At 39.6% G+C, this 17,209-nt stretch overlaps 1 protein-coding gene across 7 annotated transcripts in view; it reads right to left on the reverse strand.

Annotated features, from left to right (window-relative positions):
• The window catches only part of ZMYND11 (zinc finger MYND-type containing 11), a 106,314-nt gene continuing 89,105 nt past the window's right edge, over nucleotides 1-17,209 (reverse strand). For all 7 annotated transcript variants that reach the window (XM_040055417.2, XM_040055409.2, XM_058419452.1 and 4 more), the window contains 9 exons: nucleotides 17,037-17,124; nucleotides 15,868-15,923; nucleotides 14,968-15,045; nucleotides 14,300-14,418; nucleotides 12,252-12,459; nucleotides 10,384-10,452; nucleotides 8,376-8,648; nucleotides 7,114-7,299; nucleotides 1-2,490 (listed from right to left, as the gene is read on the reverse strand). In XM_040055417.2, the coding sequence (XP_039911351.1) occupies nucleotides 2,368-2,490; nucleotides 7,114-7,299; nucleotides 8,376-8,648; nucleotides 10,384-10,452; nucleotides 12,252-12,459; nucleotides 14,300-14,418; nucleotides 14,968-15,045; nucleotides 15,868-15,923; nucleotides 17,037-17,124 (1,200 nt within the window). In that variant the 3' untranslated portion in view covers nucleotides 1-2,367. The remainder of the gene's footprint in view (nucleotides 2,491-7,113; nucleotides 7,300-8,375; nucleotides 8,649-10,383; nucleotides 10,453-12,251; nucleotides 12,460-14,299; nucleotides 14,419-14,967; nucleotides 15,046-15,867; nucleotides 15,924-17,036; nucleotides 17,125-17,209) is intronic.

The following is a 17,209-nucleotide window of genomic DNA, read 5'->3' on the forward strand; positions in this document are numbered from 1 at the left end:
GGTTTTTTTTAAATACATTTATTAACCAATGTTAACACATTAAATGACTCTATATATTGCTAGTCAGAGCAGCTTACAAAATGCCAGAATGCATCATAAACTGGACAGCCACAATGAATAATTACAATGTGCATAGTGGCTAAGCTCAACACTTTAATATAGCTTTATGATTTGCAGAAAAATTAATTTTAAATCATGGTTCCTAAAACAATCAATTGTAATTTTACCTAAAACTTATACAAAACCAGGCCACAATCTTTTTTTTTGTTGTTTTGTTTTTTTTTTTTTCTTTAAAACACACAGTTTTCACACTGTAGTAACTTGGAAATGTGCAACCGTGTCAACAGAGACAAAAAAGCCAAAGTAACACGAATCTTACTTTCATGCAGCTATCAGTTAAATATTACATATTCTGGAATGATTTTACACCAAAAATATTTCCACAATACTTGCTTTCATAGGGGTGGATCGAAGTTTTGGAACTCGTAAAGTAATCGAACAGGATTGATTTTTAGTTGTGAAGTGTTTTACAGTCACAACACAGAGGCGACAAAAGTTAATTACACATTTATCAGGCAATAATGTAGCTGTGGTAATACAAGTTACCATCTACTTACTATTTTTTTGAATCAACTTACCACTTAAGTTCTGCAACATATTGGGCATTATTTGGCGGTATCTAGTCAATTAACTTACATCACCACTTTAAGTAAAAAAGGTCAGGATTTCAGTGGTAGTTCACAGAAGTCTTAGTTATATTTTTGTCTTTACAATGACCCTGACAAATCCTAGAGAAAACTTTTTAAAAGGCTTTCCTTCTGATTCTTCAGCTTCCATCGTTCCATCATGTAATTGCTTTCAATAAATATCAAAGATCTAAATAAATATTTACAAATTATTCCTCTAACTTCTCAAAAAATAGCTGGATGATTAATGGGCGTATGACTCAGTCTAAGACCAATCTTTGAAAGAAACTAAAATGTGGAGACACTTTAAAAGAAAAGCTATTTAAGTAAGCTTTACATCTATTTAAAAAATTGTCTCTGAACATGGATGCAATTCATATATCTATATATAAAACAAACAAAAAGAAAATAATTTTTCAACTATCGATCCATTCCTATTGGTAATGCTTCTTAATCCAGACATTCCGCAAAATACAGACTTTTTACAAATCACGGCATCTTTAATACAAGAAAATTAACATGCATTATTCTTCATTCTGAGTACAGTGATGGAGCTCATTATTAGGCAATGACCCATTACTACAAACATAACGGCTTCTGTGAAACTTAAGTGCTTTTTCTCCTTTTATTATCAGTTACTATGGACCAGGTGACATCAGATCAGAGGTCGTCAAATGACATTGCATTGGGGAGGCTGAAGGGGGGGCGCAATAAAGTAATTTGTATGCCTCAAAATTCCGAGTATGAATAAAGGTAGTTGGGTTTTTTTGTTTGTCTGTTGTTTGTTGGTGGTTTTTTTGTTGGCTTTTTTTTTTTTTTTTTGGCTTTTCTTGTTCTTGTTATAAGCACTCATGTTAGAACAAAGACGAAATGTGCAAACTTCAAAATTTAAATATTCATTTTTCTCTAAGATCCAGCTCAGTAAAAGATTACCCCAGTTCCCTGTGATTTTAAACTACAAGATCAAAGCTAATATTTTGTTATAAAAGTTATATATTGAAAAGAAATAATGAAAATAAAACACAGTTGGGAAATATTTAAGAAAAAATACGCAGGACTAGCACCTGCTGTGTGAACCCTGTTCCCTAAATTCAATCATGTACCCACTGGTATAACCAATAGATAATGCCTTTAAACAGTAAAATTAAGCTGAACAAAACCAGCTCAACAAGGTTAGGAAATAAATGTTACATCAAGGTAGTATGCTTCGTTTTTCTGAAACAGTTCTGTACTTCTTACATTCAGAACTAGTTTTTAAATGTTCCTTTCATTAAACTTGCATCATTTTTTTGTTTTCAGATCTGCTGTTTTTAAAGATTAAAACCTCTGTAAAACCTAAAAATGTCTTAAAATTTGCTGAAAATGCAACAAATCCTCTAGTTTAAAATTATTTGAAGTAACCTGCTCCCACAGATGTTCAATTCATTTTGCCGACAAAATTTTGGAGGAGCGTTTTTTAACAGAAGACTGAAATAACTGTGCAAAATCTCATTTTACGAAAAGCGTTTAAAGGCTGGTGCAAAATGGGAAGCAAATTCTAAACAATTTTGGCTTTCTTTTTTTTTTTTTTTTTTTTTGTTTTGTTTTGTTTTGTTTTGTTTTGGTTTTTTTTGGAAACAAAAACCGCTCTGTCTGAGAATAGCAATCATTGGGGTGGTGCTCTAGGGGAGGAGTAACTCTTTCATCTTTTCCTGCGGCAGGTACGTTTGTGTTCGGCATGCCAGTGCTCCTGCTGACACTTGATGGAGCAGTAGGAGGTGTTCCAGCAGCAGTGGTACATGGCCTCCTCTTCACAGTTGTAGCACTGGGGAGAACAAATGAGATGGGATTACCCCCCTGGCAGGATCCCTCCTCACCAGCCCACCAGCGTTCCCCCATCCCTGCACACACCAGCACGTGCTCCTCTTATTTATGCTCGGGGCACCCAGGGGCATGAGGGCATTTTTCACACGTGCTGAGTGAAGCAGCAATCTTCAGCAAATCCGCGCAACGCTTTCCTGTTTTCCAGAGTCTGGTTTATTGCTTTTCAAAAAATCACCTCTCACTTAAGAAAACTCATCTCTCAGAATGGTGGACTGATGTTTTTCAGCCACACAGCATAGGAACCATCTTTTACCCTACATTTGTGTAATAGCACCCTGATCTATGTCTTAAAAGCTACAGTAAATCAAATGCTGGCGTGAACAGGCTCTGCACAGGCTTGAAAATCAGTGTTTCTGAGGTTTCTTTATAAGCCCAACCTGTCCAGGGGTTGCTGGGGAAAATCCTTTTGGTCTAGAAAATCTCAGAAGTCACAACAATAACATCTCAGGAGACAGGAATTATTGGTTGGTTATAGCCCATCTGGGGTCAGGCTGCGAGGATGCTGCCGTCACCAGGTTTTGCTGACTGCCAGCCAGCACTGCCACCTCGTGAAGGGAAAACCTTGTGCTCCATCAGTGCTACTGAGCAGATCAAAAAAGTGATTTTTCCTCCAAGTTTTAGATAAACCCAAGAAGGGTTTGGCTGCTTGGGCTTTTTGACCTTTGTTGTGCCTGCCAGAACTGCACAAGACTCCTGAAAGAAAGATGCTGTGCAGCCTGTGATTTATGCAGAATTATTTGGTTCTGAGGAAAGCTGCAGCAAAGATGATTTCTACCTTGGAACACAGAGAATGCCCCCAGCTTTCTGACAGCTGAAGGAGCTACTTGGAAAATAACCCTGTGGCCTCTGAGGGACTAAGAAAGGGAATGCAACATGCTGATCAGCACTACGGGTGGCCATCAAGGAGGTCCAGTACCCACACAGGCTGTCTTCAGGTGGGTTTATGCCCTGTAAGAGAGTGCTGCAAAAGCAGTGACTGTCATTTTGACAAAACTCCATAAAGAAAGGTGGCATTGCTGCTAAAGGTAACCATTTATACCTCTGAGCCAGCTCTTAACAACCTCAAATTTGTCCTTCTGAATGTGGTCTGCTCAAAATGAGGAAGCATCTTTAGGAATCCAGTCTGAAATGCTTATTGTGTGATGGGGAACAGGGGGAGAGATATCACACAGTCTGTGCAGGCTGCTATCAAACCACAAAATAACACACAATTTACTTTTTATGTCCGGAACTAGCTACAGCTTTGCCAATAAAACAAGGAATTACAAAGAAAACAAACTCAACTGCCCCAAAAGAAAAACCACAACAACTCACACTACTGAAAGACAGATCCAAGAAAGCCAACATTTACATTGGCTAAGCTGATAACCATTTGTTTACATCAGCAATAAAGGGACTGCCCTAGCTGTGTGAGAAGGGAGCCTCTCCATTTTCCTTTCATAATTTAGCTCCTGGGAAGTTTATTTGTAAAAATGTCTGCAAACAAGTGTCCTCTCGAGAGCTGTTTTCCTGCTTTTTCATGTTGCTGGCTGCCCACAAGCCTGTGGGAACCGTTAGGATCATCTGCTGGAAAGGTGCAGGGAACAGCTGTGTCTCTCCATTATGTACAGCATGGGCCTCAGCTCAGAGACCAAATTCACATCTGCTGGTTTGGAGAGATCAAAAAATGCTACGACAGGAGAGGACAACTGATCTGTGGGTCCTGCACTTCCTTTTACATATGCTGGCCATAAGTGTGGGATGTAAATCTCCACTTACAAAAGGAAAATAGTGTCATCTGTGCTGGAACCAGCACATGTGGCACTGGAGGCAACATGCCAGCTGGCCTCAGGCCTCCTCTTTTCTTTGTATTTTCCTCTTTCTAAACGTTATCAATCACTTGGGGTTCTGTTTCAGACAGTACACATCACAGACAATGCTCATTCACTTAAAGACCACCTGTTGCAAGTTGAAATAAATATATGTGTAAATAAATCTGAAAGAGAAAAAAGTTAAAAGCTGTCTATGGAAATTACCTATGCACCAATTTAAATGAGGCTTATACACAAATAAAATAACTTGGAGAAACTAAAACAGAAACATTGTCAAGACCAGCACTCCAGCCTGCACCCTGAAGGCCATCGAGCTGCATAATCTCATTATCGTTATTCCTGCCTTTACATTTCTTCCTTTTGTTTGCTATTTGCTTGAGGTATCTGTATTAAACCCAAATTTTCTGAAGGTATAAAAATGAAATTGAGCTAAGCCAAGGCGACTGTGACCAGCTAGAGAAAGAGGAACTGTTATTCTTTAACTATGCATTAGTTTTCTGAGTGCTGGAAGCACATCTCATGTCCCTGTACACCACCAGCAAAATGATCCCTTCATCCCCAACTGAACGTTTTTTTTAGGTATGAGAAAAAGACAAATACAGTGTGAATAATAGCAGCTGTATTCCCAAGCCTAGACATCAGCATTTCACAAAACCAGAGGTCTCTGCTCCTAATTAAAAAGCAAAGACACCAAAACTAATTTAGTATGTGTGTTAATTACATGAGATTTTGGTAAGGAGGTATCATTATAATAGCAGCATACAAGTGCAGTACTACACACCAGGGACTGTCATTAGTACCACTGAAGGAAGAATCGCTGGGGAGTTGTGTAATTGGACCAAGTCCAGCTGCCTGGGGCTGTGTGTTGGCAGGCAGATCCATCAGCTTGAATGCAGAGGTGTTTATCCTGACCCTCCCTCTACTGCCACATGCAAAGCAGCTGCCTGCATGATGCCTTCATTTAGGGTGGTGACTGACAGGCAGTTTGAGGCTACAGAAATAGGCAAGATTGTCAAATACTCTTTCTATCTTTTGATTGTTTTGCTTAGTAAGAGAGGCTTTATGTCCTCATTAATAAATTCAGTGATGTGGTACCAGGGCACTTTCTGATTATTCTGAAGGATATGGTAAAGGCACATTGGAGCAGATAAAAGTAACTCCAGTCTCTTTTGAAAATCCTGCCTTCAAAACCACCAAAAAGCAGCTAGAGCTGAGTCCAGCCTCACAATCAAGATACTGTGCCTGAGTTACTGCATGTCAGCTGAATGGTGACAACCATTCACATGTGTGCTCTTCACTTCTGACAGAGCAGAGGTAATTTGACATAGTCTATAGTGGGCAAAGGCAATTGCATTTTCCTGTCCAGTGCCACAGGCAAGCCCATGCACACAGGCATCAGCAGCTGGTGACACACTGAACACAGTAACTCGATCAAGTCAGTCATAAATAACTTCTCTGGTCTGCAGAGACAGGTAGACAGGGAGGAATTCTCTTATTGACAGAGACCCAAGCACTGCACCATCGTAACACCCCAGTAAAACCTCTGTGAGGAACAGAAATAAAGACTCTACAGGAGCTCTGGCATTTGAAGTAATTCTTCTCTTTCCAAAAACCAAACTCATAACTGTGACAGTCAGCGATCAACTTTCTTGACTGAGTATTTTTTCCACTCTTCTCCAGAGTAGACCCCTCCCTGCAGGGACCATTGTTTCATGTAAGCACAGGGACTAATGAAGCTGAGCAGCAGCAAAACAGCCCTTTAGAGCAGAAGGCAAACGGGGCTGGAGGGGGGTGGTAGGACTGGCTGTCCCTTGGCTCATGCCATCTCCTGGAGGCTCCTACTCCTTTCTAGCCCCACCAGTGCTACAGACCTGTGCCCACCCCCCTGTGTGTTAGAGACAACTGTCACAGTGCTGTGTGACTTCCTGAATGATGGCTTTCACTCCCCTGTTCTGTGAAAATCCGCGAAGGAATAGCAGAGTTTGTGTGTGTGCCAGGTCCCAGCTCCTGAGCGGAGCAGTTTCCACCTGCACTCTGCTCCTGGCAAGCAGAACACTTCATGGTACTTGCAGTGTTTGGCTCTAGGTGCTGTACAGCCATGCGGGAGAACATACTTCAGCCTGAGAAAACATGAGCCACAATCCAAATAAAACCAGGGAGAAGTTCGTGGCGTGTAACAGAACAGTAAGTTAGATGTCTGTCTAAAGGGCACACCAACATGGTTTTTGTAGCTGATGCTGCAGGTTTGCACTTAAGGACCAAACAAGAGAGGAATACATTTCAGAATGTCATGTCTTAAAGATAAAGGAATACAAAAGAGCTGTAGAAAAAGCAAGTAAAGGAAAAGGCCAAAAGGATATCACTAATAGCCTTATTAGCAGGGGAATCCAAATTGTTGCAGCCAGATATTGTACCCTCTGAGGTCTCAAGATCAAAGGAGTGTGAACATAATGCAAAGTATGTCTTACACTGAGTAAAACTGCACTTAGAAAAAAAAGATTTTTGATACTATCTGATTGGACTCGAGAAGTTGTTCCTGTTAGCACTAACAAATTAAGATGGAAAGTAATCAAAGCACCAAGTTGAAATTTGGAGAAGAGTTGAAACAGTAATGTGAAGGAGAATGCCTTAATGCTGAGAGACCAGTGAAAGAGCAGTGCATTTAAAAGCAAGGAAGAATTCCCCTTCAACTGGCCTGCAGAATACATTATACATTTCCACTTACTCTTTTGTGATAAATTTCTGAAACTTACCCACTGCTTCTTCTTGGTCTGGGAAATCAGTTGCTTGTGCTGACCTGCTAGTTTCTTAATTTCTTCTAAAAATTCTTCTTTGCACTTCTCCTTTACCTGCTTACATTTTCTGTCCATCTCTCCTTGTGCGTTGGCCACAGCTTTATTTACAGCCTGCCTTTTCTCTTCTTCCATTTCTGTACGCAGCTGCCAAAGACAGTCAGCAAAACAAGTCAAGGGACAGTTATTGGAATTAAAAGCGTCTTATTTAAACCTCTACTTTTTAAATCTCTATTACTGATGCAGGTGGATTTCATCTAATTTTATTTCCTATTTAGGAAATAAAAGTTACTCAATTAGAGATAAAACAAAATCAGATTTAATCGAAATAAAGATGTCATGGTATTTCCACTCTGCTAGGCATCTACAATAACAGCTAAATAGGTTTTATGTATATTTGGTCAATGATCAGTTTATAAATTTATTAATTTCCCTTATAAAAAAGATTTTGTTTTTTCCAAGTCTACAACTGCATATAAATCTACAGCAAATGCACAATGGAAAATACAAAACAGAACATCCCTGAGTTCATTAAGAGGTACCTTTTAGTATTCATTGTTAGTGAGGTTCCTTTGCCCTTGCTCAGGTATCTAAATGTTCAGTGTCTTAATCCAACAGGATTAACACTTGAACTCCCTAGGTTCATTTCACAGTCCTTCATCCAGAAGGAAATTCATCTTATCTTAAGACAGGTACCTAAGAGAGGTCAGACAAATCATTCTCCAAACTGCCCTGCTCTCTCCAGCCAAAGGTGACCAGGTCAAGCTTAGACATTGAATTTTAAACAGGTTATTATTAAATAAGAAAATTCCAACAAATTTCAGTGACCCTATTTGATCTTTAGGTCAGAAGATGGACAAAAGAAGAATTATTTATGATAGCAGTTAAACAATGACATTGTTTAGAATCACACTTAACAATGGAGAGAAAGGCTTTGGAAACAGATCCTCATGAATAAACAATTAGTTTCAGTTTTGGATCACACACAGATATCACTGGAAAAGAAATCAAAAAAGCCAAGAGTCTTCTGTTTAAAGTAGGTTTGTTGGTATAGAAATGGTCTAAAAAAGCCATAATGGGGACTATTTTTTGTGGTCTCTTTGGAAAAGGTTTTTTTATTCATTTTGGTAAGAGTGGTTGTTACAAAAACAGAAACGAATGGGAAAAAATCCCCCAAATCGCCTCTCCTCAACCCAGTGTAGGTGGTGTTCAACAAGTGTTACCTTTTCCACTGCCTCTCGCACAACTCTCTCAGTTTCTCTTTTGTGATCAGCTTTCATCCTGTCCTTGAAATCATTAAAGATTTTGGTGTATTTGTCATGGCACATGTTCTGACACACTCCATCATTACTGGTCTGGGTGCTCCGATGCAGCATTTTTGGAGAAGAGGCACTTAACTTCTTGGTCTGAGTTGAGACTGAAACTTTTTCAATAGGCTGAGGCATTGTGGGAATTTCCTGGCTTGAACTTACTGCTTCAGTTTCAGGTTCTGGCTCCTGCAGAGAAAGAACAAACTTGTAAATCAGGTATCGAAATAGAACAAGTCAACCTGTTAACTTCTTGGTTCCCCCTGAAGAGAAGATGTTACATGACTAATATTAGTTTAATTAATGTGAAAGGTGTCTCTTGAAGACCTGTAGTGCTAATGGGATGTGGGATCCCTGTGGAAAACCGGCTAGAGAGTGGGTAGGCTCTTGGGTCAGGCTTTTCTGACTTCAGCCTCACCTCCCCAAAAGTATGAAAAACCTCAGAGGCTGCGCTGACTCCTTGGGATTGCTAGAGGTTTGCTAGAGGTATTTTTCCCCGCAATATTCTGCCTAAAGAGACTGTAGTTGCATGGCCAAGGCTTCTGAATTGTTTTGGCAAACTCTGGGCTTACTCTGACCCAACAGGCTGCACTGGAGTCTGTGATATTCCACTGATTCCATAGAACTGCTGGAAAGATTGATTAGTACTTCAAAGGTCCTTTGAAGATGAAAGGCTAATGAGAGTCTACGTCTTGCTTCCAATAATATAGAACCAGACTTGGATGACCACAGAAGCTCTGTATAATTACACAATTACCAAGAAAGAAGTCACTGTTACTGTAGTGTACTGTGCTGAATTCAGCTGCCTGTGTTATTACAATGTAACACCAATTGCTCCTGCTCTTTAGAACAGATTGAAGTTATACTCCTGGAAATGCTTATTGCTATTTGAAGTGTCTGAAGACACAAACGATTTTTTTTTTTTTTTTTTTTTTTTTTTTTAAGTTAGATGTTTTATTGCTTATTTAGCAGCGTAGAGACAAAGCCTTGCTCAGGACCGGACTTTGTGCCTGTCTGTGTGATGAGGCATTGCTCACACCATTCAAAAGGCTGACTTGTGTATTCCCTTTTGCAATCAATTACTCTCTAAGAGGTCACTGTGATTGACTTCCGGATCACTGATCAGAGCTAAGAATGCAAATGTTAAGACGTAAACATATGAAGCAAATTACAGCATTGACAGAAAACACAGTACGAACGGCGAGACATCCTCCTGTAATGTCGCTATCTTGCCCTCAAACACAGTCCGTGCCCCGGGGCACAGCCTGGGTCAGCGCCTCCATCCACGACTGCCTCCCGCAGGATGGGGCACAACGGGGAGGCACTGCCCAGGAATCAGGAGCGGCCATGTCCCAGTTCCAGCCACCGCAGAGAGCTCTGCCGCTTCAGTACCTGCACCTCCTCCGCAGCGGCATCCCGAGTCCTCTTGCAAGGAACGGGCACAGCTTTTCCCCGGGCGGCTGGAACAAGGCCAGAACAAGCCCTGGGCGGCTCGGGAACAGATTTACGGCTCCTCTCCCAGTGCCCCCTTGTGTACACGCGCAATAACGCAGCCCTTGGTTCCCGGATCCCGCAAGGACAAAGCGGGTAAGGTAGCTCATAAACTTAATAGTCTCGACTGCACTTCCTAATTTCTGCTGTTTATGCACTTACTGATATCCTGAATTTGTTATTTAATAAGAATTGTGGTAAGCTGGCTTGCTTTACTCTCGATACAGAATATTCCCATGATGACACACGTTACTTGTGTGTGGGAGGCACAATTACATTTGTTAGGAAGAGGCACCAAGCTGTGGGGCTGGAACTTCCAAGACTAATACTGCAACATCACTAAAAGGTGACTGAAATTGAAGGACTATCTATTAAAATTTCAGACATTTTGTACTTTGCTATCTCTATAAACACAGTAATTGAGGTTACTCACTTCTTTCTTGAGTTCCATACTCTGGTTACGTCGTCCTTTCTTAGCTCTTGGTTCCTGAGTAACCTTCAGCTGTGAACGTTAAGAAAAGCACATTGAATCAACCCCAAAACCAGTTCATGTAAGTAGCTTTCATTGTAACATGACTGATGTGCCTTTTATTTGTCATTATTTACAATTATTAAGGGTATCAGGTAGAAAAGTTAATTCTTATGTTCTTAAATAAGAAGTGCACACAATAAACTTTCTACATTATCACTGATGACTATGACTGCATGAAGGAACAAAACTAATGAACAAGTTCTATCATTCAATATGCACTTTGTAAAATACTCTTAACCATTCCTTTCTTCATTGCATACACAAGTTCAAACACTTGTTTTCTGAGATATTCCAGTATCAGTGGCCCATACTTAGAAATCAGATCTTGTTGTATGCCAGAAAACAGCAGCGATTATGAAGAGAATGTAAGTATGTAAATATGGTAAGATCATCCAGGCTGGATTATAACTGGAGGGGTATGGAACTTTATGCTTTAGAATAAAGAAACAAGGATGAGCTCTAACTGGATGGTAATTATCTCACAGTAGAGATTAAAGCTTGTAGCGAAGTTCTTAGGCCTGCTTTTGAAGCATGCAGTATTAGCAAGTGTTAGTAACAGGATATTGCAGACTACAGCAGACCGCTGAGTTTGATGGCTACTCCCGTTCCTGTATCTGGGAAAGCAGTTGAACAGGTATAAGCATTAACCAAGTCAAGGATGAATAGCTGGCATCGAAGAGAAAATATGTAAATGGACACTTCAGACCCTGTGACTGATAATTTCGAAAAAAAAAAAGGGAAAATATCAGTTTTCTTTTATTTGTGACCATTTCCCTGTTTTACCACAAGATGCTGAATGACTGCACATGAGGCTTTAAATAAAGGGGCTACAAAGGGGTAGCTAAGCAAAATAGGGTAAAAAACCACTTTGATAACTAATAACCTCCCACCACAACACAGAGTTTTATAAACTTTTAAGTTTTTAGTTCCAAATTGGATGATAGACCTGTTTGACAAAAGGACAAAGGAAGAGGGTCAAAATACACCGACTTTTTTTTGAATACAGACTAGTGGTTTTAAATGAGGAAAGATGTTGCCAGGGAAAGGGCTGCCAAAAATACAGAGAAGCATCCTGCAAACTATGAAAATCTTACTGCCAAGTCACTAGTAGTGAATACACAGCACCCTCCTGGACAATGAATGATTAGTAAAGATAGCTATGATAAGGGAATTTCCATGTGAAATGCAGTTTTGCATCTTGTGCTCTTTGTTAAAACAATATAATTTTTCTTGTTTTGCAGAATTATTTTTAATTACTTTAATCAGTTGCTGGTCACGTGATCCTCAAGTGCAACATTTGCACCTAACTTTAGTTGGACTTGCTGAAAATGTCATGGCTGGTGTTACTTGTGGATCTGAAGGCAGAACAGAGCTCAAAGTGAACATACTCCAGCTGTGAAAAGGCTGAGCAGCTACAGGGCTGTCCCTTGATAGGGCTCCAAGAAGGCAGCGTTGCAGTCCATCTGATATCTGTGACATTTGACTTGAACATTCCTATTTAACTTTAGAAATCTTCATCTGCCTCATCAAGGTGCTGTACGTGACAAATGCTTTGAAACTTCACAAAGGTCATCTGAGAAACTGAGGAAACAGGAAAATCTATATTCTTGCTATTACTGAGCTACAAAACATAAGTCTTTGAACCCTCTTGTCATCACAAACCTGCAGACAGAGCACAATGCTAATTTAATAGCACATTAATCAAAACCACATTGTCTTTGTACTCTTTAATGAATTGCCCCAACTGCTAATACTGTAGCAGCACTCACTTGCTCATTGCTAGTGGAAGAGATACTCGACTCTGCCTCCTCTTCCCCTTTGTCCTCGTTCTTTGATTTCCAGAATCTCCCCTCACGAAGAAAACGCTGGTGCAGCTCCAGTTCATCACAGGCTTTCTTCCATCCCATACTGCGCTTCACGTGCAGCCGGTGGATGTTAACTGTGATGTCTTGAATGTTTTCAGAGGGGATCCAGGCCCTTTTGAATACACAGAACAGACAGCTTCAGAAACATTAAATACAGGTGAAGGATCTCAACCTGAGAAACTGACTTCAAGAGCAAGTTTTTCACAATGGCCGATCACTGACAATTCCTTTTTACTTGGATATTTTTTTTTAAACCCAATACATTCGGAAAAAAAATGGACTTCACGCTGTTAGAATTTTTTGTTATTATGAATAGCTGTTGGTGCTATGGCTAAAAGTCCCTCTCATTTTAGAAGAGCCACAAACCTTCCCCAGCACCATCTCTTACCTGCTCTCTTGCTAAATGCCCTGACTCAGACACAGAAACATCTTTTCACTGGAGGTTAATATGCTAATCCAATTTAGTTCTTGACCTTTTTCCTAAAACTGTCAAGGAACGTACCAACTCATCACCTTGAATAGAGACATTTTGTGTCCTGGGCCCCCGTCTATCAGGACTGAATTTCCATGGGGACTGTCATGCTTCTTTGGACTGAATTCATGCCAGTGACATGGTTCCAAAGTTACTTTATCCTCTTAAATACGATCAGAGAATCCTCAGAGTTATATATTCAGGTCTGGACATTTTGAAAGGTTATATCCAGCACCAGGCAACACTGGATATTGAAGATATACAGCCACTGCCATGCACATCTGCCTAACAGATTAAACACTCAACAAATGATATGTTCGTGAAAAGATTCTCGATTCTTGCAATATAAATTTAATTTGAGTAAAGACAAAGAAACAGTGCCAATTTACACCACCCAGGAGTTTGGCCTTGTGTCCAAGTCCAGCACAGTAACTAAGCAATGGCTCACTAGTTAAACACCCTTTGCCTTTTGTATCAGCACATATTTAAGAAGTTGCAAGGACCTCATCCCACAGGTGCCAGGTTACTTTATTAAGTCATTTTAAACTGTGTGAACTTAAAGCCAAAGATAACTAATGAACTAAACAGAATTCATCAACAGATGCAAGGTAAAAAACATTCTGTGACGGAGGCTCCAGTAAAGATCCTTTACTCACTCTATGATGATAAGAAAGTCTTGGTAATTCATATAAAAAGTGAAAAGATGTTATATACTGTGCAAGTTACATGAAAGAAATTTAAGTAAACAGTCTCCTAAAACACTGTTACTGAATTGTCTAGGCCCTTTTGGGATGCACCAAAATATACCATCTCCCAAGAACTATGAATTACTTTAGAAATGTCTCCTCTCCTCACATTATAGGCATATAAATAAAACAGCAAAGAAATCCAAACCACTGTCACACTGCTACAAACCTCCCCAACTGCTGAACCACCAGCTGGAGAGAGAACCAAAAGCTGATCTCTAACAGCCAAGTCTCCAATGTAAAGAGGGATTCTCTGAAATTGCAAACTGGCTCCCAGCAGGAGGCCTGTCAATGTTCTAGCAGTGAGACACAAACATTTGTGATATATATCATGGTACTAAACCACAAAATTGTAGTGCCTCAGCTCAAATGAGAAATTGCCTGAAGTCAATACTGCTGGTAGAAGAAGTACATTTCTGTCCAATTTTCACCTTGGCCTGGATTAGCAGACTGCTATACATTTGAAGACACAGCTGAAGTTCACTGACTGACTTTAATTAAAATGGCATTAAGGAACATCCTTCTGGCAACTGTGGAGAGAGAATCTCTGAGCCACTGAATTTGGACGCTTCAGATGTGTTAGACTGAGCTTTAAATTTTCTGAAGCAATTACGGCAAAGTATTCAGTATTTCTAATGTTGGCAACAAGCTGAGCCAGTATTTACAACATGACAGTTGAGATAAATTATTTTAATATTGTTTGTAAAAGACATCACATGGAATTAATAAATTACCTTTGGTGGTGATGGCCAAAAAAGCGAACATCAACTTGATTGTCCTCTTTCTGCATGACTTTGGCTGGCCAAAACCCAAAGCCTTTCATTTTGGCCCAGACCAACTCATGATTAGGTATCTGGAAAAAAAAAAAAGCTGCACTTATTAGGGGATATGAAATATTATATTGCTATCTCCCCAAAATATTCTGCTGTAGCACTATGCTAGTACCTTAAGAGTATGGTTATTGTTTGTGTCTAGTGCTGTTTTCATCTTCTTACAATACTTTTCCTTGTTAGATTAGATTGGATTCATGTTAAAAAAACCAACTCAAAACTACAAAGTCTGAAAAGGGTATAACTGTCTATTGAAAACAGAGATCTTAAGCAGCCTAAAAATTGACTTGTCTTTCTAGCTTCATTCAGGAACAAAGTTTTAGTTCTGTAAGCTCCTTATTTTCTTGTGAAACTGTTGTAACTGGCTGATACCCAAGTTTTATAACCTATACTGTTACAGCTTTGAACTTCAATCGACACCTCACTTACGTAAAATATCCAGGCTTAGAGAGCCTTAACCATGCTTTCAAAACAAACCCCCTGAAATGAAATATTCAATGCATTAATGGCACCAAAACTGCAGGCTTTCATACAGAAAAGCAAACAAATAAAAATCTGTGTCAGCAACATACACAAGGGTAGCAGAACCAGTTGTCAGGTCGCGCATTTGACAAATAGAAACAGTTCTTGCAAAGCTGCAGTTCATCCAGCTGAAAAACAAAAAAAAGGTAAATGAGCAAAAATTATCCTATTTATGTGATTTCGGTACCATCCCTCTCCCTTAAGTAGTAAAAGTTTTCAGCCCTGCTTGCTAATTTGATGGAGATAATTCCATCCTTGCAAACTAAAGGTGTGAAACTGAGGTGGGCTGTGAGAGGCTGAAAGACAACCTGAAGAGACATTATTCATGTTTCAGAAAACCCAGGCAGAGGGAGAAGACTAACAGACATATTAATGATCTATTATAGATGAAATGCAAAGAATAGTTCTTAGAATTCATCAAATATTTAAAGCACATTGTGAAAGAAGTAATTCAGCTGTACAAAAGGAGAAAGTGTGCCAGCTCTGCAGCTGTATTTTTTGGTCTCCTCTGGAGAAATGTTTTGATGACAGTTACAGAATTTAGTAGGAATCTCATCTCAAACTCAATTTATATTAGTAAGTACAATTATTTCTAGTCCAAATCTGTATTACTTATTTTCAAAACTAAATTTTCAATATCAGTGTTTTTAAAATTATAATCTAGTTGCAAAAAAAAAAAAAAAAAAAAAAAAAAAAAAAAATCCCCCAAACCACCAATGAAAAATAACAAACCTCCAGTAACAACAACACCCAACCAACCAACAACAACAACAACAACAAAACCTAAAGAAAAAGAAAAAGGAATTCTGAATTAGCTGCTAGACTGTCTGGAAGAAATTTATAACTCAATTTCACACACTTTTTATTGTGTAATATGAAGAATAATTTCTTAGATTCTGAAACGAAAATCAAGTATTTTGACTATATCTTGGTTACTTGGTAGTACTTACTTCATGGCAGGTGTCTTTGTAAAGCATCCTTGCTATATCAGCTTGTTCACTGTCCGCTATAAATTAAAAATAGATGGCATAAACAATCCCAGTATGATCACAGTGCTCACAAAGATATGCAGCTGTCATTGCCGTGACTTTCATGCTATAATTGTCATGCTTAAGAAGACAAAACATAATTTAATCACTTGGACAATTTAAAATTTTCTAACAATCAGTTCAATATTTGTTTTCTGCGTCATATTTATATCCCACAATACTGCTTTTCCACTGAACAACACAAGTACACATCTGAGGAGAGGCACCAGCAGGGAGACACAGTAGCTTTTAATACGGGTTCAGTTCCCTTCTCTGCTTGTGTCTTAATGGCACACTGCAGCTCCTAAAACATCTCCTCTCTGCTCTGTGCTCTGAGTGATGCTTCACAGGCTGCTCATCACCGAGTCTCCCTTCACACCCGTGTACTCCTCTCTTGGCTTGTTCACATCTTCCCCCACAGCCAGTGTCAATCTCCTGGGGCTGCACTGGTGCCACTCTCCTCCCAGTCTCCTTGATGGGAGCCACATCTGCAGGGGAGAACCACATCCTTCCTGAAACGGTGGCTCTGGGAAACAGGACCTGACTACAGCTTCGTGACACGGTGGTGATGCTCTGTGACTTCCAATCAGTCACTCATTACTTTCCCAGAATCTGGCAGCTTCTCTGCTGGCTGTACCTGCACACTGCACCAGCAGCACACTCCTGGTGTGCATGTAGCTACATTTGCAGTCACAATATGGCAGATAATTGCCCAAAAGTAAAAGAAATATGTCTATAGTACATGTTTCTGCTGGCACAGCACACAAAACCCTACTGTAGCATAGGAAAACATGTATACTGGCAAAAATCTGCAGTATGGACTGACTTAGGACTTTGCTGAAGAAGAAGAAGCAGGATAGAACAAGTGTAATTTTCACTTAGAGGTTTAGCCAGGGAGGATGAAAATAGTTCTGTGTAGTAGGTGGGCCAGAAAGGACCCTAAAAAGTCCTAATGCACTTTGATTTTCAAGGGCTTTCAAGTTACCTCATTCACACTTAAGACTACTTAATACCAAATTCATTCTGGACTTGTGAGTTTCCTACAAATAAAGACAAATCAAACATGGCAAACAGTAAATGTAGTCCTTTACCTCCATAGAAAATCACTGTGTTGTGTAGAAGCAGTTGAGCATCTGCTTTGAACTCCTCATAACTCCTGTACTTTCCTTCATTCACTTTCTACACAAAAGAAAACACAAGACTGTGAGAAAACTCTTCAAAGCGCTCTGTCTGCTTTATGCAGAGAAGCTTTCACAGAACCCTG

Source organism: Hirundo rustica, chromosome 1 (assembly GCF_015227805.2).
Source record: "Hirundo rustica isolate bHirRus1 chromosome 1, bHirRus1.pri.v3, whole genome shotgun sequence".
NCBI classification, from domain to species: Eukaryota; Metazoa; Chordata; class Aves; order Passeriformes; family Hirundinidae; genus Hirundo; species Hirundo rustica.